The sequence below is a fragment of the Hyphopichia burtonii genome, assembly GCF_001661395.1.
Source record: "Hyphopichia burtonii NRRL Y-1933 unplaced genomic scaffold HYPBUscaffold_1, whole genome shotgun sequence".
Taxonomy (NCBI): domain Eukaryota; kingdom Fungi; phylum Ascomycota; class Pichiomycetes; order Serinales; family Debaryomycetaceae; genus Hyphopichia; species Hyphopichia burtonii.
Window position 1 is genome coordinate 1,530,957 of NW_017963728.1, and position 24,443 is coordinate 1,555,399.

General features: G+C 35.7%; 14 protein-coding genes and 1 non-coding gene across 15 annotated transcripts; 7 read left to right on the forward strand and 8 right to left on the reverse strand.

The window, feature by feature from the left end:
- Positions 1 to 231: 231 nt before the first annotated feature.
- Positions 232 to 873, reverse strand: HYPBUDRAFT_3906 (uncharacterized protein; the record flags this gene model as incomplete). The annotated part of the gene is made up of 1 exon (XM_020223387.1): positions 232 to 873. The coding sequence occupies one exon, from the start codon at positions 871 to 873 to the stop codon at positions 232 to 234; it is 642 nt and encodes a 213-aa protein (XP_020079048.1).
- Positions 874 to 3,065: 2,192 nt separating this feature from the next.
- On the forward strand, positions 3,066 to 3,157 carry HYPBUDRAFT_t6. The gene has a single exon. It is a non-coding gene; the product is annotated as a tRNA-Tyr (tRNA).
- Positions 3,158 to 4,471: 1,314 nt separating this feature from the next.
- Positions 4,472 to 6,247, forward strand: NDT80 (transcription factor; the record flags this gene model as incomplete). Its single annotated transcript, XM_020219961.1, has 1 exon — positions 4,472 to 6,247. The coding sequence occupies one exon, from the start codon at positions 4,472 to 4,474 to the stop codon at positions 6,245 to 6,247; it is 1,776 nt and encodes a 591-aa protein (XP_020079049.1).
- Positions 6,248 to 7,012: 765 nt separating this feature from the next.
- On the forward strand, positions 7,013 to 8,155 carry LEU5 (coenzyme A transporter; the record flags this gene model as incomplete). Its single annotated transcript, XM_020218266.1, has 1 exon — positions 7,013 to 8,155. One exon carries the CDS (start codon positions 7,013 to 7,015, stop codon positions 8,153 to 8,155), a length of 1,143 nt encoding a protein of 380 aa, XP_020079050.1.
- A 123-nt stretch (positions 8,156 to 8,278) lies between these two features.
- On the reverse strand, positions 8,279 to 9,071 carry NAT2 (Nat2p). The gene has a single exon (XM_020220531.1). It carries the CDS (start codon positions 8,952 to 8,954, stop codon positions 8,337 to 8,339), a length of 618 nt encoding a protein of 205 aa, XP_020079051.1. The 5' UTR covers positions 8,955 to 9,071; the 3' UTR covers positions 8,279 to 8,336.
- Positions 9,072 to 9,194: 123 nt separating this feature from the next.
- On the reverse strand, positions 9,195 to 10,535 carry HYPBUDRAFT_154960 (tRNA threonylcarbamoyladenosine dehydratase; the record flags this gene model as incomplete). Its single annotated transcript, XM_020222072.1, has 1 exon — positions 9,195 to 10,535. One exon carries the CDS (start codon positions 10,533 to 10,535, stop codon positions 9,195 to 9,197), a length of 1,341 nt encoding a protein of 446 aa, XP_020079052.1.
- A 110-nt stretch (positions 10,536 to 10,645) lies between these two features.
- On the reverse strand, positions 10,646 to 11,461 carry HYPBUDRAFT_151508 (N-terminal protein methyltransferase). The gene has a single exon (XM_020220532.1). It carries the CDS (start codon positions 11,407 to 11,409, stop codon positions 10,714 to 10,716), a length of 696 nt encoding a protein of 231 aa, XP_020079053.1. The 5' UTR covers positions 11,410 to 11,461; the 3' UTR covers positions 10,646 to 10,713.
- Positions 11,462 to 11,634: 173 nt separating this feature from the next.
- On the forward strand, positions 11,635 to 12,168 carry PSF3 (DNA replication protein; the record flags this gene model as incomplete). The annotated part of the gene is made up of 1 exon (XM_020218172.1): positions 11,635 to 12,168. One exon carries the CDS (start codon positions 11,635 to 11,637, stop codon positions 12,166 to 12,168), a length of 534 nt encoding a protein of 177 aa, XP_020079054.1.
- An 87-nt stretch (positions 12,169 to 12,255) lies between these two features.
- Positions 12,256 to 14,533, reverse strand: BMT4 (Bmt4p). The gene has a single exon (XM_020219489.1). The coding sequence runs from the start codon at positions 14,505 to 14,507 to the stop codon at positions 12,342 to 12,344; it is 2,166 nt and encodes a 721-aa protein (XP_020079055.1). The 5' UTR covers positions 14,508 to 14,533; the 3' UTR covers positions 12,256 to 12,341.
- Positions 14,534 to 15,195: 662 nt separating this feature from the next.
- ARG3 (ornithine carbamoyltransferase) lies at positions 15,196 to 16,200 on the reverse strand (the record flags this gene model as incomplete). Its single annotated transcript, XM_020218298.1, has 1 exon — positions 15,196 to 16,200. One exon carries the CDS (start codon positions 16,198 to 16,200, stop codon positions 15,196 to 15,198), a length of 1,005 nt encoding a protein of 334 aa, XP_020079056.1.
- A 2,201-nt stretch (positions 16,201 to 18,401) lies between these two features.
- On the forward strand, positions 18,402 to 19,471 carry HYPBUDRAFT_151510 (DNA-directed RNA polymerase III subunit). The gene has a single exon (XM_020220533.1). The coding sequence runs from the start codon at positions 18,453 to 18,455 to the stop codon at positions 19,422 to 19,424; it is 972 nt and encodes a 323-aa protein (XP_020079057.1). The 5' UTR covers positions 18,402 to 18,452; the 3' UTR covers positions 19,425 to 19,471.
- Positions 19,472 to 19,641: 170 nt separating this feature from the next.
- Positions 19,642 to 20,604, forward strand: VPS51 (Vps51p; the record flags this gene model as incomplete). Its single annotated transcript, XM_020218174.1, has 1 exon — positions 19,642 to 20,604. One exon carries the CDS (start codon positions 19,642 to 19,644, stop codon positions 20,602 to 20,604), a length of 963 nt encoding a protein of 320 aa, XP_020079058.1.
- A 32-nt stretch (positions 20,605 to 20,636) lies between these two features.
- On the reverse strand, positions 20,637 to 21,518 carry POP4 (RNase P/RNase MRP complex subunit; the record flags this gene model as incomplete). The annotated part of the gene is made up of 1 exon (XM_020218315.1): positions 20,637 to 21,518. The coding sequence occupies one exon, from the start codon at positions 21,516 to 21,518 to the stop codon at positions 20,637 to 20,639; it is 882 nt and encodes a 293-aa protein (XP_020079059.1).
- A 397-nt stretch (positions 21,519 to 21,915) lies between these two features.
- Positions 21,916 to 23,352, forward strand: HYPBUDRAFT_102843 (putative lipoate--protein ligase; the record flags this gene model as incomplete). Its single annotated transcript, XM_020218228.1, has 1 exon — positions 21,916 to 23,352. The coding sequence occupies one exon, from the start codon at positions 21,916 to 21,918 to the stop codon at positions 23,350 to 23,352; it is 1,437 nt and encodes a 478-aa protein (XP_020079060.1).
- Positions 23,353 to 23,397: 45 nt separating this feature from the next.
- On the reverse strand, positions 23,398 to 24,294 carry HYPBUDRAFT_103943 (urea carboxylase-associated family protein; the record flags this gene model as incomplete). Its single annotated transcript, XM_020218317.1, has 1 exon — positions 23,398 to 24,294. The coding sequence occupies one exon, from the start codon at positions 24,292 to 24,294 to the stop codon at positions 23,398 to 23,400; it is 897 nt and encodes a 298-aa protein (XP_020079061.1).
- Positions 24,295 to 24,443: the final 149 nt, after the last annotated feature.

Genomic DNA, 24,443 nt, shown 5'->3' on the forward strand with positions numbered 1-24,443 from the left:
TGTGAGCAAAACAATTTGTTTTGAGTAGATTACGAAGCACAATTTGATGGTGGAATTCCTTCCATATTCGCCACGAGGGAATGTTCAAACCGCAAATCATTGCATGAGGCTGGTATTCAGCTTGTGTTTTGCAGCCAAAGAATCGTTATTTCTACGTGATGATTAGAGAAACTTTCAAATGTACAAGTTAAAGAATCAAATCATAAATTTATGTATTGTGTATGAAGTTACCTATTGATTAATCATTAGATTTAATTTGTTTTCTAGTTTTTTCTCAACCTTTTCGTTTCTTAAAGGAGACTCTTGCTTGTCATTGTCAAAAGACTCTTGCAATATGTAGTGAGGTGATTTTTTAGTTGTTAAAGGAGAGCCCTTTTTCAATTTCATTTTCAGTAAAGTTTTATCAGTTGCAGCCTTTAGTTTCTTTTTAGTTTGTGGTTCTTTATTGATATTCTTGATTTTATACTTCCGTAACACATCACCTTCTGTATCTTCTATGGTAATGTTCTTATCTATATGATGGACATAGACTTGCTGATCTTTATTCTTAACTGAGGAGGACGACGAAAATGGAGACCCTGACGATGATGCAGATGACGAGTATGGCGAGTCTTTGTTTTTAGCGGCCACCACTCTCATTACCTCACCATACTGATCTTCTATAATCATATCGTCACCAACTTGGTACGCAGAAGTAGCCACACTTCGTTCTCTCATCAGCTCGTCTTCTTGTTCTATGACTGACGCAAAATTATCGGATGCAGTGGCTGATGAACCATCGGAGTCTGATGAACCATCGGAATCTGATAAAACTAGCTCTAGCTTGTCATTATGGCTAGTGTCAGGGTCTGCCTCAGCATTAGAAGAAGCCATAGTTTAGATAAAGACATTCTAGGTTGAAATTTTTTTAATGATTTTCTTCTTTTTAACAGTCAAAAATCTCGAGAGGGTGCAAAAACTGCACAAAAGAAAAAGTTACTGCCAAAAGAAAGATATACTTGCTACGAGAAGAATGCGGTTATACAGCAATACATTATCTTTCAACTCTGTTATTATTGTTTAGCTTAGAATTGTACTATGAGCAACCTAATTTTCTTCTTCTCGTGCTATTTATTATTCACAAAAAGAGGTATACGTAATATGTAGCTTTGGAAACGCATACCGCAGGGATCCTAGCTTACAACTGGATAGGAGGCTAGTGCTTCGTGGCGCAAAAGTCTCAGGCGTCTGGGTCCCTTCTCAACTCCTACTCAAACCTAACATCTCAAGCTAAGTCTTCAAAACTGAACATTGCAGCCAAAGCGTTTCCAGACTTCGTCTTCTCAGTTCCATTAATTTGTCTTATGAAAAAGAAGAAAAAAATTATGTTGGAGTATTTTTGGTGTACGGGTGTTTATTTGGAATACCGAAGATTCTGGGAGTCATTTGGGGCCATCCTATCATGACGGCTCAAGCTATCGTCTACGGCCATATCCAGTATAAAGCATGATTACCCGTCCGATCAATAATTATTAAGCTGCTGAGAGCGATGATGAGTACGTTAGTGGGAGACCATAATGGAAACCATCGTGCTGTAGACTTTTTTTGCAGTTATTATTTTTCAACTGGACTTTTGGTATCTGGTTAAAGTCTAGTTGGGATGCTGACTCGATTAGCCATATGATCATAAGTATGTATAGTTTTCAATCAAACAGCCAAAATACAAGTATATTTGAGATAATGATTCATCACTGGGATCCTGTCGTTACTATATTACAACCAAATTAAACAAACAAACTTAATATTTAAAGAAGATGATCACCATTTTCAGCACGCGCATCTCAACCTAAGTAATTATCAAGGGTGAAATTGAAAGATCAATGGATTCTCCTCAGTCTTACTTACGGGACATAGCAAATCCATCCGTCCTTGTGAAACCACTCGGTAACTGTTATTTCGAATGGATGTCTTGTTACTTAAACAAGACTGGGTTGGCTTTTCTCCTTACGATTGTAGTTTTTGGAACGAAATGGTTTTAAAAGTTGAGGCTGCGAATTCTCGCTTTCGGTAAATTTGGCCCGATTTTTGCAGCAATTTTGACACAACTAGCAAAACATTTCCAGTGGGTATTTCAGCCGGTGTAACACCTGCAAGCCACGAATAAGACTACATTCGAGATCGGTGCTTCTATAATGTTTAATGACGAATTGGACCTTCGAAACAGGCCGTACATATAAATAAGCCTATTATCCATACCGTGAAGTCTACAGACGATGAGTCCATATATATGATTAGACCTAAAAAAAGGAATCACCTTATTGAGTTGCAAGCATATTTATAGCTGCATTATGATTTGTGTTTTTCATGTGACATCCAGAATATTATTTTAGGATAAACAAGTACTTTCCGAGTGTAATCCGTTCTCTTGAATCCGCAGGACGGACTCTATTGGTTGAGGTTTAGTCAGCGACATAAGAGGCTTTTTCATTATACATTATGTACATACCTGCTTTTATTACAAGCTTAAGTGTAACGGGTTCTTGAATAAAAATAATCTGGGTATAGTATATTCATTTGATTTATTGTCAATTTACGATTTTCTGCAATGAAAACTACATCTATTACTTAGAAATCTTTCAGCAATACAAGGTGGATCTACTCAAATGACATGTTTCAATACCTGGAGGTACATACCGAAAACTCTGTTTGTGAAAGTATAAAATAGATGATGCATAAAACTCTTCGCATAAAGCACAGTGTTATCCATACGCTTCAACTTCCAATTGCTTATTTTCTCTTCTCTTGTATATTCATTTAGTCAAAGATTAACAGAAAGCATACTGTTGGTAAAAGAAAAGGTTGACCAATACAATCAACTAGTGTGACATAAAAACACTAAGTGGAAAGCTAAGTGGAAAAGGCATTTTTCCCGATAAAACACATATACATATTTATACTCATCATATTTTCTGTAAACAGTGAAACATCCAGGAGTAAATACAAAAAAACATTTGAGTACCAAACCAAAAAGACAAAAAGCTGTGAGTTGGCCAGGAACCAAAATTTTTCACACAAACAGAAAATAGCTCCCGGTGGCCAAGCTGGCTAAGGCGCGAGACTGTAATGGGTTCTCCTCAAAGTAATCTTGAGATCGGGTGTTCGACTCACCCCCGGGAGATTTTCTTTTTGCATTCCCCCTTTTTTTTTGGTTCCGGCGTGCGTAAAGATGATCTTTCACTGATTCTTTTATCCGCTTTATTTGATCTTACATTTTGTGATTTACATAAAGACAAAGACAAAACGTTGTACAATAGTTTAATCTTAAGCCGAAAGACAGGCAGTTGAATCAACCACACGAGCACTCAGTGTCTCTGATAATTGATCATGAAAGACAACTGGTTGAGTAGGGCATCATTTTTGACGAGGTTGCTCCGTAAGCACCACGTAATCGTTACCGAAACTCACCTAAAATTTTTTTTTTCTTTCTTTTCTTCCTTGTTCTTGTTTAATTCGGGAATCAAAACCGCTTAGCTAATTGCTTAGGTAATTGCTGGAAACACCGTTAAAGAAAATAATGCCAAAAATTTAATATTAAAACGGAAAACGAAAAAATAAAATAGAAAAAAACAAAAAAAACACCAAAATAATAATGGAAAAGGGAAAAATAAAAAATTTAAAGCGAAAAAAACGGTTTTTGACACAATCCAAAAAAATCTCATCTCCTATTTGTGGATTTATTTCACTTCGTTTTATTTCTTTTTATTTTATTTTTTTTTTTCACTTTATTTTTTTTTGTATTTTTCCTTTATTTTTTTTTGTATTATTCCTTTATTTTTTCATTATTTTTATAGTGTGGGTACGGGTCTGGCGTACCATTTACACCACCTATCGCAAAGCGGCGTACAGTGTAGGAATCTTCCCGCTCGCCAGGCCCCGGCAGAACCAGAATTACTGTAGTAATATCTTTTGGCTCATGCGGCATTAAAGAAGGCTCTAAATCAGTTTCCTCTCTTTTGTTTTTTTCTTTTGATTGTTCGGTTTTATTTTTTTTTCTTTTTCCTTTGGTTTTTTATTTTTTTTAAAACAAGGCTCACGTGACCCAACGGACTGAAACTTGTTTCCCACCCTCGGAATTCCGTAAATTTTTCATTACAAAATCGAAAAAAACGATTTTTTTTTTTTTTTTTTTTTTTTTTTTTTTCATTGCACAAAAATTTATGCTTTCTTTTTTTTTTTTTTTTGTTTTTTTACTAACTACTTCTTTTCTTTTACAAAGTTCAAATAAAGGAATAGAACTCAAAGTTAGGCTTTGATCTTTGTTATCAGTTAATACAGTCGTTTTTTTAGCGTGTCGGTCGATATATCGAATAGATTAAAAGGGAAAAGATTGAATAGAAAACGGTTTACAAAGATAAATCCATCCATTCTTTATAGTTAATCCTAGGTTCTTTGTTCTACCAAATCATAAGATATCTCCAAAAATTATTTCAGAATGATGACTATTCCAAATGATGATCATTCTATTTCAGCAGATGATGCTGCTGCTGCTGTTGCTGCCGCCAACTCTGCAGTAGGTGTTGGACATTTACCGCAAATCAAAGATGAAGATGCTCTTCATCATCAATACGTTCAACACCATACAAATCATTATATGCCACCCCCACCTCCAGGAGTAGGTGTTGTTGGGATTAACGGGATTAATGGAGTCACGGGAGTTAATGGGGTTGGTGTAGTTGGAGTTCATCATCCTCAAAGTACTCATCAATTTCCTCATACCGGTCATCTTCATAGTCCTTTACCTCATCAACATCATCCTCAACAACAACATCATCAACTGCATCATCTACCAACCCACCCTCAACAACAGCCCCAATTAACTCATCATTCTGCTCCTCCTGGGCCTTCCCATGATCCTGAAGACCAATTAAACGCTCAGTTAAGTCATCAATTAAGTCAACACGCTGCCGCTGCCGCTGCAGCAGCAGCTGCCGCCGGGGTTACTCCAACTCATCAATTACAAACTCACCAATTACCAACCCATCAAGTTTCATCAGCCCCTCCAATTCCTCAACAACAACAACAGCAACAACATCCTCATCACTTCATTCCTCATCAACCTTTACCAACTCATCCAAATTCAGTTTATACTCAACATCACCAATTACATTCTCAACAACCAACTCCTCAACAATTACATTCTCAACAACACACTCCTCAACATACTCCTCAACCTTTGTCTACTAATCAATTACCTACCCATCACCAATTATCAGTTAATCCTCATCATCAACAATTACATCATCCTCAATTAAATCAAGCAGCTCAACACCATCTTGATATGTTAACTCAATCAGGTACCCCTACTAATGGTACTAATACTCCAAATGAAGATGAGTTATTAGATAATACCGCTAGAAAAGTTGCCCCAAGATCAAGTGATTTATTTAGAGTTGGTCCTCAATTTAGTGAAACTAGAAACCATCAAGAAATTTATTGTAGAGGTACTGATTTAGAAGTGATTCCAAACTTAGAAGCAAGAATTGATCGTGGATTTGAAGTTGGTGAAAATGGTACTTGGATCGGTTATAAAAGAAATTATTTTACTTTGGTTAGTTCTTTTAATTTTGAACATTTTAATTTTGATCGTTTTTTACAAAATAAATATTATACTTATGAAAAACTGAAAACTGAACATGGTGTTGATGTTGAAAGAAGAGTTGATATTAATTATTTCGCAATAAGATTAACTCCAAAGTGTTCTGATGATGATGTTTCTATTAGCTTAGTTCAACATACTGCTAAAAGAGATAAAGGTCCTCAATTTCCTCCTCCAATTTATCCTGCTGTTCCTGGCTTATTACCTGAACATGAAGTTGTTAAAGCAAGTTGTAATAAAAGAAATGGTCAAAAAATTGAAAATATGAATAAAGTTTTCTACTTTGATCGTCAAAATTTTTATCAAAATAATAATTTAGATGAATTTAGAGATGATTCAATATTAAGAAATTATCCTTCTGATTCAATTTCAAAAGTTGCTAGATTTGAAAGAATTCAATTCACTAGTTCAATTAGAGTTAAAGCTAGCTCAATGAATTCAAGATATTTCACTTTAGAAGTTGGTTTGTTAGGTATTGTTCAAGATGAAAATAATCAAATTCAACCAATCTTATTAAGTTCCATCGAAACCCCTCCTTTAATCATTAGAGGTAGATCTCCTTCCAATTACCATAAAGATAGAACCTCTGGTTATAGAACTCAAGGTCAATAATTATCGCCATCATCTCCTGTACTTTAGCCCTATAAATAGTTTCCCTCATTATTCAATCAAAAAAATTTCTGCCAAAACGTTAAAAAAAAAAAAAAAATTACTCATAGTTGGATACCTTATATACTTAAAAGAATGAATATAGATCATACTCATGTTTTTTTGCCCTCATCTTGTTTTCTGTTGTTTTCCTTTTCCTTTTCCTTTTTGCTTACTTTTATTTTAGTTTTTTTTATCTGTTTGTTGTTTTATAATATCCCTTAATTGTTTGTTTTTATCCTTTAGTTAAAGTTAAGTTCTCACCCTATCCCTACACTCCGTATACACGTATATATATTAATATAAAGTTAAAACTATTTACATTTTGGAATCTTTTTGCAATCCTTTTCATATTTGCAATCTTTTGATTTTGTATTCTTCTCTGTCGCATGTAATTTGCCGAACTTTTTTCCAGGATCACTCTGGTCCATAGAAGCAGCCGGGCTTATCTACTCCCGTAAGGGAGTTGATAGTTGTCTGAGAAGAGTTCCCTTTAAGATCCAATCAAGTTTCTGGAAAGTATTGCAAAGAGAAAAAAAAAAAAAAGAGAGCACGAAAGACTATCTCGAACCCCATAAATTGATCACAGAGGAAAAAAAAAACTGGAAGAATTCAACAACGGGAGGATACTTCTTGTCACTACTTCTATATCTGTGTTGCTGGGAAGTCAAAGGATTGAGCATGACGGACAAGAGTGAGATACTAGTGACGGATAAGAAATCCTTTGGAATGATACCGAAGGCAAGGAACTACCAGTCCGATAGTCAAGATCGATGTAATGACCAATCTACGCCGTTTGAACCAATTAGAATCATTGATAAACAAAGTCTAGAGTATGTTATTAGATCAGGAATAGCAGGGGGAATAGCAGGAAGTGCAGCTAAGACATTGATTGCACCATTAGATAGAATCAAAATTTTATTTCAAACATCGAATCCGGAATTTATTAAGTATCGAGGTACTATGTCAGGATTAGTTAAAGCTGGTAATAAAATATTAAAAAATGATGGGTTTGCTGGTTTATTTCAAGGACACTCTGTTACATTACTTAGAATATTTCCGTATGCTGCTATAAAGTTTGTTGCATACGAGCAAATTAGAACTTTATTAATACCAAATGATAATTACGAGACTGCATCAAGAAGATTCTTAGCTGGTTCATTAAGTGGATTGTCTAGTGTTTTCTTCACTTATCCATTAGATTTGATTAGAGTTAGACTAGCATTCGAAACAAGACATTTACATCCAAATAACGCTCCAAATAGAAAAATATCGTCCATTATAATGAATGTTTATAAAGAAAAACCACCTCATAGAATAAATGATCCATATTGGATTAAATTTTTAAGAGAAAAATTACCTCAACCTTTAATATCAATTTCAAATTTTTATAGAGGTTATGCTCCTACAATTTTAGGTATGATACCTTATGCGGGAGTTTCGTTTTATACCCATGATTTGATTCATGATATTTTCCGTTCCAATCTCATATCAAAATACACTGTTAAAGATCAAAACTCTCCAGGCTCTAGAATCATCAAGAAATCAAAGGATAATACCGAACATGTTAATTCGAGAGATTCAAGAGTTCCTTTGAAAGCTTATGCTCAATTAATAGCTGGTGGGTTATCAGGTATGTGTTCCCAAACTGCAGCATATCCCTTTGAAGTGATTCGTAGAAGAATGCAAGTCGGTGGTGCAGTTAACCAAGGTAGATTCTTATCTTTTAGAAGTACAGTTGGGTTGGTTTATAAAGAAATGGGATTTAAAGGTTTTTTCGTTGGTTTAAGTATTGGTTATATTAAGGTTATCCCAATGAGTGCTTGTTCATTTTACGTTTACGAAAGAGCTAAAGTATTACTAGGTATTTAGTCATACCGTTTGTTGTCATGTTTTTACGTTATGTTTTATTCTGTGATGTTATGTTCTATTTTTTGTTTTTTCTTAGTCTACTTCTTTACTTTATATATTTATTTATTTATTCTATACATATCAGTTCTCTTTCCAAAAACATAAGTCATATATTATCGTCTATTTACAAGTATGAGATTCTTTAGAAAAACCAACTAAACCACTTTCTCTTTTTAGTAGCTTTGGTACCAAATTTTGGATTGGATGCAGTTATATCCTTAACTGTATTTTTAGCTAAAGTAGCAGTAGCTGCTAATTTGTCAGTGCCGATCTTAAACCCCCAATTTCTTAATATCTTGACAATACCGGGTGTTATTGCAGCAGTAATTGGTAATCTAATGAAAATTAAAGATTTATGAATCCCATAGGCTATGGCAAATTCGGTCCATGAAAATTGACTTGAAATATAAGAAAGCATACTTTGGCCTTCTGGATTCTTTTGATCATTGGATTGATCAACTTCTTCTTGGATCTTATTTATTTCTTGCATCTTTGATAATTCGTCATCACTTTTACCAAATCCAAAAAATTGCTTAACCTTATTCTCAAGTCTTTGAATCTCTTCTTGTCCCATTGAATGAACAACAACATAACATATAGGTAAATCAACTGCCGTCAATAATAAATAAACACCCAATGCTGAATATCCATACTCTTTCATTAAAGCTTTCATACCAGTTGGTTTTTTCCCACTAGGATTTGGTTCAGTCTTAATGCTGGATTGAAATCTTTTGAAGATGGGACTTCTTGGACGAGTCATAATTCTCGAGACTGGTCCGCTACGCAAACTTCTCAACATAAGATTAGGTTTGAACATTTTCCGGAAACGTAGTTTGCTTCAGTTTTACTTCAATTAAGTATATCTTTGGGATTATTGGGGATGATGGCGTTCGATAATTTTTTCATTCGCTTGTTTCGCTCACCTTTTTTTTCTTCCTCATTTTTATTAGGACTACAAAAAGATGCAAAAAAATGAAGTAATGAGGTCTATTAAAGCTATTTAACGAAATTGAGAGTAGAAATGCTCTTCTGCAAATCTTTGTTTGACTTTTTTGATGACTTCCAGAGAATAAACGTCTTCTAATTTTTCGTCACCTTTCAAAATTTTTTCTTCGTGTCTTTTTTGTTCGTCTTTGGTCATAATCACAATGTTTTGGTAATTCAATTCTTTGGAAGGATCCCATCTACTCAAGGTAAGCCTGGTTGAGTAGTTAGAAATTGGGGACTTACCATGGAAGACTTCTTCCAAGATGTAGCTGACGTCGTTCAAGGAGATTGGCATTCTTTGATCCAAGTAACCCAAACGGCTTTGTTGACCAGCCAAACTTTGTAATATGCCGTCGTAGATCTTATATCTGTTTTTACCTTCAATAGGTTCCACTGGATAGCCGGAAATCAGGGTGATTAAGTATGTAGCAATGGTGAGACCGAACATTCCTGGCATAGTACCTAAAACTGGAAGGATTCTGACTCTGAAGTTTTGTAAGGCAGCCAATTGCTCGACTTCACCTTTCAGTATTTCTTCATTTGTTAATGGTAACAATTGAGCTTTTCTTGGATCAGGTTTTTCTGCACTGAATACAACGGGGATACTGGTGATTATACCCTTTTTCTTTAAACGAATACGAACAGATCTAGATAACGGGTCTTCCTCAGTTTTGGATATGTCTGATATATTGATTCTAGTGGGGTCTGATTTACAAGCTGCTCCACCCGACGAAATAACGGGTAACTGGTTTTCATAACAAAAACTTAATAAGTCAACTTTAGTATCGATATTATCAATACAGTCCACGATATACGTTGGTTGGAAGTCGTCACCAAAGATCAATTCTTGTGCCGAGGCTAGATTCCATAACTGATTCTTGGTTTCAATCTTAATCCATGGAGCAATTTGTAATAAATGATTTCTCAAACAGTCTACTTTTGAAATCCCGACATCCTGCAAAGTGGCAACAGCGTGTCTGTTTAGAGAGCTGAGCGAAACCTGATCGAAATCGATTATTCTGATCTTACCCACACCCGATCTAACCAACATCGTACTCACCCACGATCCAACTCCTCCTGCTCCCACAATAACAATGTTCTGGTTCCTGACCTTGTCCATACCTTCAGGCGATAAAAACGCATAGTTTCTTGCCAACTGTTCTTGAATAAGCTCTTCCGAATACTCGGTATTAGTCTCTTGGATTAACTTTCTTTGTGGGGTGCTTGATGAAGACGATGAGCCAGCTTTACCTCGTTGTGTAGAACGGTATTGGTGCAACGCTTCAACGGCCCCTGCAGTCACCACCGCAGTGGCCGCTACCGCAAGCCAGATCTTAGTTCCGACAGACGACATGACTGATAATAGTTACTCTTTACAAAGGTTGAAAATTTTTTGTTCTTCATTTCTTTTTAATGTCTTTTTTTTTTGTCTCGTTTGTTAGCGATTTGGCTACATACAGGCCTATGAGATGAGAAGAGTTTTGCAACTTTACAATTACAAGACGAAGGAATAAAGTACATTAGAGTATAAGCTAGTGGATTGGTTTCAAGCAGTACATTCTGACAGGGTATAATTCTCTGGGTAAACCTTTTTGGATGTCACTTGCAATCAACTTGTAACCAGCTCTTGTGAATAATTCTCTGAATTTAGCATCGGTTCTGGTGACAGAGCTATCGGTTTCGTCGAATATATCGTCCACTGGGGCAATGTTTTCCTTCACTATCAAAGTACCGTTGGCCATCAAGGCAGATTTGCAACGGGCCCAGAATTCAACGAGAGCATCGTCAGGTAATTGCCCAACACACCATTGGCACCAGACTAACCAGTATTTGCCTACTTTCTCTGGGGCTGGTTGCCACTCTTGCATTCCGATGTCGTATATATCACCGAGCTTGCCCTTGGCTTTAACGGCAACCAATTCATTTTCCATTTGTTGAACAAATGGCTTGACTGGCTCTAATAAGTCAACCTGGTCACTTACTTTCCATAATAAGTCTCTTGTTATTCTTCCGATCCCGGCCCCAACATCTATAGTCAACTTAGCTTCTCCTTCAGGGCATACCATTCTGGTTTGCAACTTCCTCAAGAAGGTGGAGGATCCAACAATGTCAGCTTTTGGAACCGATGTCTGTTCACCAAATCCTCCCAAAACCCCATTGACCGAGGCAGGCACTGAGGACCAGTAGTCTATGGCGTCCCCATAATTGATTTGGGAATCTGGGTCCATTCCGTTCTGTTGCTCCACAACATCAAAGTCATGGTCTATGGTTTTAGCAGGCATCCTTATTCAAACCCTTTAACTGAAGACTGTAGACTCAGTTAAAAATTTTCTCTATAAAGAATTACAAATTTGACGGACCCGTGCACCACATATCAATATCAACATATAACGCGTTTGGTTTAAAGCATTATAAACATTTAATACAATCTTTCCAGAGTTGGAGATACAGCGATGCCTAATAACTACTACGATTTAGATGATATTCTAGCAGACGCAGAAAAACTTCCTTGCCGGTTTGAGTTGACTGTGCCTGGATTAGGATACTTAGAAGGGAATCCAGGGAAGTCGATTAAGAAAGATACTAAACTTGAATTACCTTTATGGATGGCCGAGTTCTTAGCTACGTGTTTAATAATGGGTGATGAGAGCCCGAGTTTCATACGGTTAGAGGAGCCAGATTTCCTCAACCCGAAAGTTTTAAACGCCATCAAGTCCAATGCAACAAGTGTTGATATACACTCCATTTTACCCAATTTTTATAAATTGATTGAAAAATGGAGTACAATGTTTGGAAATACCGAGTTGATTGAAATAACGATGCAAATGTTGAATGAGAGGTCATTTGAAATCAATAACTACGCTAGTAATACCAATAAAAACATCAATAGTAATTTTTTATTTTCATTAGATGAATTCGAAAAATATTTATTCAAGGTAACAACTGAAAATAATAAACACATGAGAAGATGGATAAATGAGGATTAGAGAGTGCTCCCATGTTTACGATTCCAATGATTTTTTGTAGTAATATACATATTGTTTAATATTTCTATAATGTATTAAAAGACATTTACCGGTCTATAAAGTATTAAATACAAAGCAAAGTCTATAAATGAGGATGGAAGAATTGAAAGTGAAAATCAAACTAAATTAATTGATTAATTATTGGACTTTTGATCCAGATTTTCCAGAATTTTGATATTTTGGTTACTTTCATTATTGTCATTATGGTCACTATTGTTCTTATCATCACTGTTGTTCTTGTCTTCATTGTTCTTATTATCATTATTACCATCACCACCCTTATTAGGATCCATTTGATTGGCAGGCGGTGGAGGTGGAGGTGGCTGCCAATGAGTACCCAATTTTTGTTGTTCATCACCATAATCAGAACAAAATTGTACTGAGCTCTTTAAAGAACAATCAACTACATCATCGGTATAACCAACAGCTTTATTGAAATCCATAAAGCTGGTGGATTCCATCAAACCTTTCAATAAATTTTTGATATGAATAGTATGAATAGTAGCATCAGCAACCGATAAAGATAAAGTTAAATAATCTTCAATGATAGGTTTACCTTTACGATCAGTAAAGCCTTTAGCGACCCAGGAGCTAATACCATTTGGAATTAAAGCATTTGGATCTTTTGGAGCACATTGGACTTCAGGTATAGTCCAACCATCCACTGGAATATTAAAAGAAGTGAAAGAACTTAATTGACTAATTTTGAAATCATCTTCTTCTCTAGACAAGACCGCCAAGTTTGGACGATACATATCTTTACCACAACCACAAGCTTTAATATGAGCTCTAGCAAACCCAATCCAAATCTCATGATTCGAATTAATATCTGCAAATTTAGAAGGTAATAATTGATTAAGGCTAATCATTTCAGTACCACCTCTTAAAGGACCAACATCGGTATTAGCATCAATTTTAGCACTACGTTTATAGTCAAAAGTACAAATACTTTCATCATTATCATTGAAGTTAGTCAAAGGACATTTTAAAATTTCCAAATTTGACCAGCGGTAAATGAAATAAACAAATTTATCATGATCGTTATGATTTTGTAAACGATCTTTAATACTGATAAAAGGGGTCCAATTTTTTTGAACTTCTAATCGATCAGAATTTTCTCTTCTTAATTCAACAACTTTATTATAAACCAAGTTATCATATTTAGGGTCTGAAAATCCATTAAGGTTAGTTTTACCCATTTGAAATTGGAACGGCCAACTAATAAACATTGAACGGTAATAATTAAACTTCAATTTCATTTCTTGTTCGGTAATACTTTGTTTTCTATTTAAAACCCGATGATAAGCATTGAAAATGATCAAGGGTTCTTCAATGCCATATTCATTTTTGGTCAACAAGATTCTTGGATCTTCTGGACCGTAGAATCTTTTCCTGGTATACTTTGTATCGTGATAAAAGGGAATTGGTAAGAAATTTGGAAATTTCATATTTTTATAAACTTGTTCATGATTTCCCCCTGGATTAACGGTTGGAATAATCAATTCAACGTCTTTTAATTCATTCCAATTTTCATCAAAGATTTGAGCATAAGTTAAACTCAAGTTAGGAGCTTTTTTATAGCCAATAGAACTATACAAGGCTCTACTGATCATAAAATGGACCCCGTATTGTTCCAACCAAACCGAGGTTCCAGCAAATTTAAACCAATGTTTTTCAATAGTTTTTTCATCAATTTGTTTTTGTAAGTCATTTTTGAAAAAAGGTTGCAATTCTCTAAAAGCATCATCATTTTGTAACTGGTTAATAAGAATCCTCACCATCTGTTCCATACCATCGTCGAATTTTGTATAGGGAGAAATTTCCAATTGAACGTCTTTACTCAAACTGGAACATTGATTGAGATCCGATTTCAAATCCTTAACCGAGTCATACATCGATAAGTTATATGGTTTATAATCTTCATTTTTGATTTTCTTGGTCAATGCAGACGAAGACCCTCTATATTTGAAAACATGTTCAACCTCTTCTTTAATGCTAGAACTAGCAAAGTATTCGTTGAAATAGTCTTTCAAATCTTTATAGGTCGAATGTTCAAAATCACGAGGGAAAATGATATTCGTATCATTTGAAGGGTAATAGCTCAACAGTTTCACCAGACTCACTCCTGGTTTAGCCTTTTGACTTGAATAATAACTATAATTGGTATTGATCTTGTCAATAACCGTTTCATGAATCCCCGTGTAGTTATTCACACTAATGATAGTGAAAACTAAAAGGATCCCAAATACAAGGTAATGAAACCTGCGTTTATTGGGAACAGCCGGTAAGTACTTGATCATGTTGCTAGAGAAATCGGAAAGAAGATAAGAAACAGTATTTCAAAAAATCTAAAAGTTTGGAGCAAGCTCCTTTGGTTTTATTCTACTACAAAATATTTCAAATCCTAAAGCAGAATGAAAGCACACGCTCCTTCAGCAAACTACTGAAAACGTTTTCATTATCCCATTTTTCTTTTTTGGCCATTTTACCTTTCATACCTACTAAAGTGGCTGTAGTCTTAAGCAATAAAGCATCAGCAAAGCAAATGAATATTTTAGATAAAAATATCCATCGGGCTACAAACATGTTTTTGCGGTGCACAGCAGCACACGACCCAAGCTGTCAAAGCAAATCCATGCCAGGGCCCGGAGTCCTTGCCAGACTTAAAGAATGCAAAGCCATGGTTTGTTGATATGGTTTCTTTAAAAGGTAGTTGTACCTGAATAGCCATTTGTACTCGTCTCGATTACTATTCAAATTGAGGGCAATGTTCATTGTCAAAGTGGCGATGATCCACCGGGGATTTTCCTTCTGCCGAGCCCCTCAGGTTTTTCAGTTGCAAACACCAGTTCACCAGAGGAAGTTTTGATAAGCTAACACGTTGATGGGTTATGATCAATTATTGAATGATCTGGTTGTACTTTGGAGAGATTACAGATAGGTAAACAGACGTAAGGATTAACAATGTGTATTGATTTCTTGAAAAGCTTATTTTGAAAAATCTCCTTTATTAACTACAAGGGAGTCGATTACTGCCATGGCTGCGTATAAACGATTTTCAGCTTCTTCAAAGACTAGGGAGTTGCCACTGTAGAAGACTTCATCATCGACTTCTTCGGGATGTCTTGGTAGACAATGCATGAACTTCCAATTTGGATCGGCATTACCTTGATCGATTAACTGTTTGGTGATTTGATAACCTTCAAACTGTTTTAATTTTTCTTGTTTTTCCAGTTCTTGTCCCATTGATATCCAAGTATCGGTTACTATGATATTTGCATTTGTAAGTGCTGTTTGGGGCTCATTAACAACTTCGAAACTGACTTGATTATCTTGATCCACGATTTCTTTTGCTTTTGCAATAATGTATGGGTCAAATTCCACTGATTTGGGAATTGATACCGAAACTGATATCCCCAGTTTTAAACAGCTAATTGCCAAATCATTAATAACGTTATTGGCATCTCCAATCCAGGCTAGTTTTAAGCCTTGGGTCTTACCTCCAAAAGATTCCTTGATTGTTAATATATCGGTGATTGCCTGTAATGGATGATATTTATCACATAATGAATTTATAATTGGTACATTCAGATGTTTACATAATTCCATGATTTCTTCATGTTTATTCACTCTGGCAAATATACACGATGTCATGGACAGCATAACCTTCACTGAATCATAAATTGACTCATTGACTCCTAATTGAATATCGTCCTTCCCTAAAAACATTGGCTGGGCTCCGAAAAATGATGCTGCTCCTTCAGTCAGAATTCGGGTTCTGGTAGATCTTTTGGAAAATAACAAGGCAACTAACTTACCCATCAATTTCTGATGTTGTTCTACTGGGGTACCGTTGCCGGATCTAACAATTTGTTTGAATTTTCCAGCTTTTTCAACTAATGTCCCTAACTCTTCTTTGCTCAATTCAACAGTACTAACCAAGTGGCGTGGTGCATACTTGGCCCCACTGGTACTAAACAATCTTCTGAACATCTTTACTTTACCCTTATACTATTAAATCTATTAGACTTATTCAACTATTTAAACAAAAGATGAAAAAATTCACCATGACTCATCTCAATTGAGTAATTTTTCATCCCTTACCGCGGTGGACAATCACCGCCCCAAAAGTACACGACCTCCTCTTATATTTGCATCCGTCCCTACTATAACTTCATCAAGAGATTCTCCTTTGCTTGCTTGACTTGACCCAATTGTGACTCGATATCTTGCAACTCGGCCTCTTTTTCAGTTATTGATTCCTTTAAATTCATCGTAGATATACTCAAATTGCTCACCATCTCACTTAAACTTTGAACTTTGTAATTTTTATCGTCAGTTTGTTCATCTTCATTTATGCTTTGGTCATCACTCAATTCAAGATCATAAAAGTCTTGATTCACTTGTATACTGGATTTCTCGTTCGAATCATTGGTATGAATACCTGCTCTGATGCGAGACTGCTTAATCAATTCAGTAGCACTGGTTTTATCTTCGGTGAAATCTTCATTATCAATGACCATATCCTCGTATTCTTCGTGATTGGCCACGTTCTCTTGATCTTCCTCATCCTCTCCGTATTCGTTCTGTATCGTTAGGCTAGGTTTCCAATTGTCATCTTCGAAATTTGGCACATACTTCTTGGCCGGCTCTTCAAGCACTTGGGCATTATCTGCTTCATTTTCCATATTCACGATAACTGGCTTCTCGTCTTCTTCCTCCTTCTCTGGATTCACTATAACTGGGTCTTCATCTGCTCCATCTTCGCCGTTCTCGTCTTTCAATTGCCTGTATTTCTTAATTTTTGAAAGCTTGCTTTCGGACAGCACTTCCTCTGTAGAAGATGCTTGTTCCCCGGTCGCCGGTTCAGTCCCTTTTTCATCTTCCTCTTCTTCAAACGCTCTTCTCTTGACTCTTCTAGATGCTGGGTTTTTGAATTGTTTCTTTTTAAACACTGGTCCTGCCGGCTTACTCTGTTTTATATTCTTTCCGCTGAATATTTCATCATCACTGCCGTCTTCTTCGAACAGTATTGACCCCAATCCTTTTCTCCCTGCCATTCTTCTTAGGTAGTACAAGCATTGGTTTCTCGTTATGGCGCTTTGCTTTAAAAAAATATTGAGCTGAATGGTTTTGTGCGGTACGGGTTGTTTTACCCTGGTTTCATCCAGTTTATATACTGTATAAACAAGCTACCGATTAGAAACCAATTGTGAAGTCTCGAGATATCTGGCGTTCGAGATATAGTTTCAGCTCAAGACTGGTTGAATCTCTTTTACTGAAGCGTTCGTTTGGCCTAATGCTGAGAGAAGTCTTGAATCAGATAAATTACGATTTAGACATTCTTCGATCGATACAGGAATTGAATGTGGTTGGGCTACATTCCAAACATGTATTTGAAAGGATTAATGGCTCTCTATTTGTAGCAGTAATCACTAAATTTGCAACATTGGTCACCATCAGATGTACGGGTATACTATTCGGGATAGGTACAATATAGCACAATAACAAAAGGTCCAAATACAAACGATACTAAAGCATAAGAGTGTTCAGGAAGAGGATTCTTGTATGGTAATGACTGGGTTGCCGGTATTCAATTCTTAAACTAGGCTTGTTCGTATTTTTTTCAGTTATTGGACGAAAATCTGCTGGAAGTTGATTGATATCCACTTGTAATTAAACGTGTAGGAGAGGAATCTTACCAGCAATATACTATTGTAATTTGAACAGTAACTTCACGCAAGTCCACCATCTCGATGCTATTGGGCTTACGAAATTCGAGTTTACAAATATTCAACAAGCATAAAAACCTCAAACCGTATATCTAGAACGATAACGATAGCAGTGAAGCAGTCCCTGGAAAAAGACAGCTACACTATACTGATACATTCTGGTCTTACAATTTCCTGGTGCAAGTAGTTTAACTTTTAATTGTCCATGGTTGCAAAATGTCTTGAGAATCCATGTTCTTGCTGGGTATTCACTAAAAGCAAACGAAATTGGACCCCGAGTTCCAGATATCATGAAAGCAAAGCATTCATACAGCATAACATATCAAACCCTCTACCTTGGTTGTTTGTGGTAAGCATTAACAAATCTTCCTCATGAGACTATCAACAACTCAATAAAAAAAAAAAAACATCGAGCGAAGAGAAAAAAAAAAAATCAATACTCATCTTGAAATATTCGATTCAACTCTATTGAGATTATTTCTTGAAAGGCTAGTTCTGGTTTGAAATAGAGGTATGGCAGAGGTATCAGAAAAGGCAAGGACCTTACACAGCAGGATGCTGGAGGCACCAGTATCGAAGTTATTCTCGCAGGAGGAGCTTCTCAAATTGATGAACTTGAGTGATGTGCAATCACTCTTGGAAATAGCCCAAGAATTAGTTAGTAATAATTTAGCTAAATTGATGAAAGTTGGAGAAGAATTGAAGTTTCAAGTAATTTCTCTTTCAGAAGCGAAGAAGATTACTTCGATGAGTGATGACGAAGCTATGATTTATTCATATATCGAAGCATCAGGAAGAGAAGGGATTTGGACTAAAACCATCAAGGCCAAAACAAATTTACATCAGCATATTGTGGTGAGATGCTTAAAGTCTCTAGAAGGTCAAAGATATATCAAATCGATTAAATCGGTAAAGCATCCAACTAGAAAAATTTATATGTTGTATAATTTACAACCTTCAATAGAAGTGACTGGTGGTCCATGGTTTACTGATTCTGAATTAGATACCGAATTCATCGACTCCTTGACCACCGTGATTTGGAGATTTGTTGCATCTAAATCTTACCCTACTGTTTTCCAACCACCTTCCTCAAACACTAATGTCTTTCAAAGTAGTTTCCCAGCTACTCACACTGGTTATATCAACTTGGAGTCAATCATGGAGTTTATTACTTCTAATCGTATTACAAATATCGAATTGGCAGTTCATGATATCAGAGCTCTTTGTGATGTACTTATTTATGAAGATAAATTGGAATTGGTTGTGGATACTGCTGATCTCTATAAAGCCACTTGGCAGAGTGTTTTAGAGGCTGGTTACGGTAGAGCTTACGAAGAAGGCGATAACCAATCTCTAGTTAACCCAAAGTTTTTAAAAGATTTAAAAGAAAATAAATCTTACAGCATATTTGACCATTACTCAATCATTAACGATGAAAAAGAAGAATCCGATCTTAGTTATTTCGACGCTTGGGCTTATGACTAAATTTTATTCACTCAACCTTGTAAACTAACCATTCATCTGTACTATAGGATATATAGATAATAATTATCATTCACTTATAAACTCTTATTGATGTAGAAGGACTGAAAAATCGATTAGCCAAAAAAAAAATAAAAAAACCAAATGCGAACTAAATTGCAAATAAAATCGACAGCGGACTGTTTACGAGCCATTTAAGAGGTCTACTTCACTGTCCAGAATGTCTTCGACTCCAGTGTTATCATATAAGAAACCATCCACTGTGAATAAATCAAACAGTGAGTCTAATTCTTCCTCGCATAGCCCGACTCCAGTTGCAAGTAAACCTGGAACTCCAAGACTTAGTTCTAGCTCCAATACTTCTACTGGTGTTAACACAGGAAGGAAAATTCTGTCCAGAAGAAAAGCTTTGCAAGAATTCTATCATATCCAGGGCTTACAGAAGTCAGAAAAGCTGGAAGACGACAATACAAAGCAGAATAAAGAAGCAAAACAAGATAACGACAATAAACAGAAGATTGATTTTACAAATCCTGACACTTTACGACAGTTTGTTAAGGAAAGCTCAATTGAAGAAATATTAAAAGTCAGAAATTCCATAACGAATGACTTGAATTCACATGACTCTGCTAAGAAATCAATAATATATGACAACTACTACGAATTAATTAAATTAAATCAAGTTTTAGGTGATTTATCCAAATCGAAAGTGCCTTCAGAACCGGTGCAGTCAAATGAGGATATCAATAAAGGATTCAAGAACTTATCACTTCAAGTCAACGAAAAAGCAAATAAGCCATCGGCCTACCAAATAAGTGAAACTTATCTCGATGATGTATTTAATGACTTATCTTCCTTTATTAAACAGCAATCAGATCAATTTGATCATCCATTTGAAAAAGTTATAGAGAACTTACAGCAAGATATGGATGACTCAGTCTCCAATTCAAGCATAACAGGAATCATAGAGAAAGAACCAGTACCCAAGTACCTGAAGAATATCAACAAGGAAGAACTAATAAAAGAATTAACTGCACTAATGGGGAACGCAAGATTGGTTCAAGATGATTCAGTCAAAAAAACTTATAAAGAATCAATTCAAAAGGTATTGAAAACTCTTGATAATGAAAAAGATGAATTGTTGATCCTACAATTAAATGATTTGAAGAAAAAATTCCTTTAAATAATTAAATACACATGCATATCGTAATTTCATTATACTAAATCATCAACGTTATGATTCTTAAATTTCTTACCAGATCTATCGACTGATCTAAATTCAAATCTTGACCCTATAATCGTGAATCCTAAAGTTTCTTCATTTCCACCTTCACTTTGTAGTTTAGAAGGTAATTGGATATCAAACCCAAATAGGGTCCCCTTTTTGGATATGATTCTTAATCCGCCAACTTGCTCTGCAGGAGTGAACTCTGATCTGGATCCATTCCATTCTTTTGAGTCTTCATTTCTTGGAGTACATAAAATAAATGAATACTGGGTATCCCATGCAACAATACCCCTTATTCCAATGCAATTTTTGTTTTTTGAGTCAATAACATGAAGTAAGCAACCATTGAAATCTGCTAATGAAAGCTTTTGTAATAACGCCTGCGATCCTGGTAAACTATTAACTTGTTGAGGAAACAATAAATCTTGAATATAGTTTTGCCATAAATTATTTATAGGTTTGAAATCTTCAAACTTCGGAATTTTATAGTGGTCTATCAATTTAACGACGGGGAATGGCTTTTTCTTATTTGAATCATTTCTCTCTTTATTCATTCGATTATAAGCTTGAATCTTTTTGATCAATTTGGTTTGGTTGGCCAAGGTTGATTGTATATAAAGCCTCAACTCTCTTCTAGTATTCACTCGACGTTCTTTAGTGACCTTGGCATTAGGTTCACTAACCTCACCGTGGTTAAGAATCTTAATAGGCCCTTTCTTCTCCTCTGCTGATATGGTTGGTACGATGTGCATAAAATGCCTCTGAGTTCCCCTAAGCGAGTATCTTTCATTCAACAACTCTTCAATTCTCGATTCCGAATCATAACTTCTGGAGAGTAAGTGTTTTTCAAGTACGTTATTCCTATTCATTGTTCTCCGAAAATACCAACCTTAAAGATGATTAAAAGGAAGTATCAAGACATCATCGCTCCGAGAAATTCAACTTTTGATCTTTTTTTTTTTTTTTTTTTTTTTTTTTCTTTTTTTTTNGCAATACAAAAAAAAAAAAAACAAAACCCTGGGTATTATGCTGATGGAGGTAAACCCTTGGGGTATTCTTTGTTTTTCGATACTCTTTTAATCTTATCTTATCTTTCAAGACTGGTTATTACGATTTACTTCCATCTTTAAGAGAGATGGATTAAAAAATATTGTATAAGTGCGTGTGTTCTTTTTTTTTGATCTTTTTTTTTTTTTTTTTTTTCAGTACTTTTTCTCTTTTGAACTATACCAATTACTTCGAAAACGTCAATAACCTTTGCAAAATATGATAGCGCTTAGGCGGTTCTTGAAATCACCTTTGAAGGTAGAGCCATGCTTTTTGCGAAGAAAATTCCATAATATTCAAGTCCCATTTCAAGACGATTTAAGTGCTGCGGATAATGATGATTTCAACTTGCTGGACTTTCAACATTATCAGGAGTCACCCGATGTGAAAAAGAAGAGACTAGAGCTTATAGAAGAAGTAGAGAACGAAAACATTCTGGAGGAGGGCGTCATTAATCCACCGAAAGAAAATCCCAATAAGATTTTATCCAATATACTAGAAGATTATGTTGGGTTGAAAGAGCCAATTGCATTTGTATCGAAGATTTCGAACCCATATCGAAATTTAGCAATTGAAGATCACATATTCAATCAAATGCCGGTTCCAAAGGATCAAGGATCAAACTATAACAGGCTCATATTTTATACAAACTCGCCATGTGTTGTCATTGGGAAGAATCAAAATCCATGGAAGGAAGTGAATGTGCCACTTTTGAATTCACTACATATACCGCTAGTAAGACGTAAGTCTGGTGGAGGTACTGTTGTTCACGATGGTGGTAACGTCAACTATTCATTCATGACTACCAAGAATAATTTTGATAGATATACTTTTGCTAAGATAATCAGAGATGGAGTCAATAAATATGAAGGTAGTAAGTACAGATTGGAAGTTAATGAAAGGGGTGACATAACTACGGAGAAGCAACAAGACGATATTTGCTATAAGATAAGTGGATCAGCATATAAATTAGCCAAAGGCAAATCATATCATCATGGGACAATGTTATTAAATCTGAGATTGGATATTTTGAAACAACTATTGCATAGGGACGAGGCGAAATTGGGCATCGTTGATGCCATGGCGTCTGTTGGATCAGTTAAATCCAAAGTGACCAATTTCGAAATGGAAAATGATAAGTTTATTGAACTCGTGACGAATGAATTCCAAAGCATATATGGTAAACCAATAGATTACGGAGAGCAGTCTGATCCTGATGAGTACGATCAGAATGAGTTATTTGGGTTAACTGATTTTGTTGAAGCCAATGCTTTGAACAAGACAACCAAAGTTATTATAATTGATGACGATACAACATTACCCGAGTATGTTTATGAAACCGAATCCCAACTAAAAGAATGGGATTGGAAATTTGGAGGCACCCCGAGATTCAGCCATAAATTAATGAATGAAAAATTTGGGTTTGAGATCTTATTCAAAGTTGACAAAAGGGCAATTGTGAGAGAAATGGAACTTACTTTCTTACCCAATGACCTTCGTATTTTATCCGAAGACAAAATCAAGCAGAGCTTTGAATTTTTACAAAACATGATTAGCAAAGGCGAGATGAAATACAAAGGGTCAGAGTTGGCGGGCTTTATTACGAATGATATGATCAGTGATTGGTTGGGTGAATCAATTGATGGTACAAGTTAGTGTATAGATGTTATAGATGATAAATATATTGTATATATAAGATAATTAATTATAAGGACCTTTTAACCCATGATTTCCAGTGTAGTTGACTGGTTTTGGAGGATTCCATTGCAGTAAAACTTCGTCTTCATTATCAATTTTATAAACTTCAATACCTAAAGGTCTACAACAATCAACCATTTCAGATTCTTTACCTTCTTCTTCACCCCAACCCCATTTACTTAAATCACCACCAGGACAAGCACTTATGGCAACCAACAAGTCTTGCTCGGCAAATAATTCAAAAAAATCGTTTTCAGTAGCAGGACAGGTTTCCATGAAGTATTGATCATACTCATTTAAACCGGTCACTTGGAAAACATTCAAAACATCGTGAACGTCAAATTCGGTTAAGCCAAATGGTAAAACCGCCCTGGTCAAGTTAGAATGACAATGGAAATCGTTATCTTCGCCGGTCAATAACTTATCCACGTAAGGATCACATCTAGTCCCCAAAGTATCATGAACTCTTCCACCCCATTCATCATGTCTTGCTGACAACGTATCATTGGTTATAGTGACCAAAGGACGCAAATAAGGTAAGTTGGACCACAAACGGTCAAAAGTAGATACATGGGCCAGATGCAACTGACGGGTTCTGGCTGCCCAAAACCTTTCTCTTGGATTATTAGCATTCCAAATATTTAAATCACATACTTGGGCTCCTTTTGGGGTAGTTATTCTGAAAACTGACTTTGCAGCAATCTTAACTGCCAATCCTGATCTGGGATTACATATATGTGTTTCGACTTTGGTCTTGGATGCTTTGGAAATCTTCGTATACAATTCCTTATCTGCGTACAACGGTGATCCTGGACTTGGGAAGTACGCTGATTTGGGCTTTGGCAAATTGTAAGTTGTTTTGGTGGGTCTTTGCGACGAAATCGCTTCTAACTCAGTCATTGGGTATCTTCTTGCTTGTCACTACTGAGAGTCAAATTTCTTTCTGGGAAGCCTGTTCCTTTTCAACAAATCGATTGTGGTTCATCAGATCAATTTTCGGCATCTTTGGGGGTTTTCTCCGACTGAAGTCATTAGCGAAAATTCCGTCT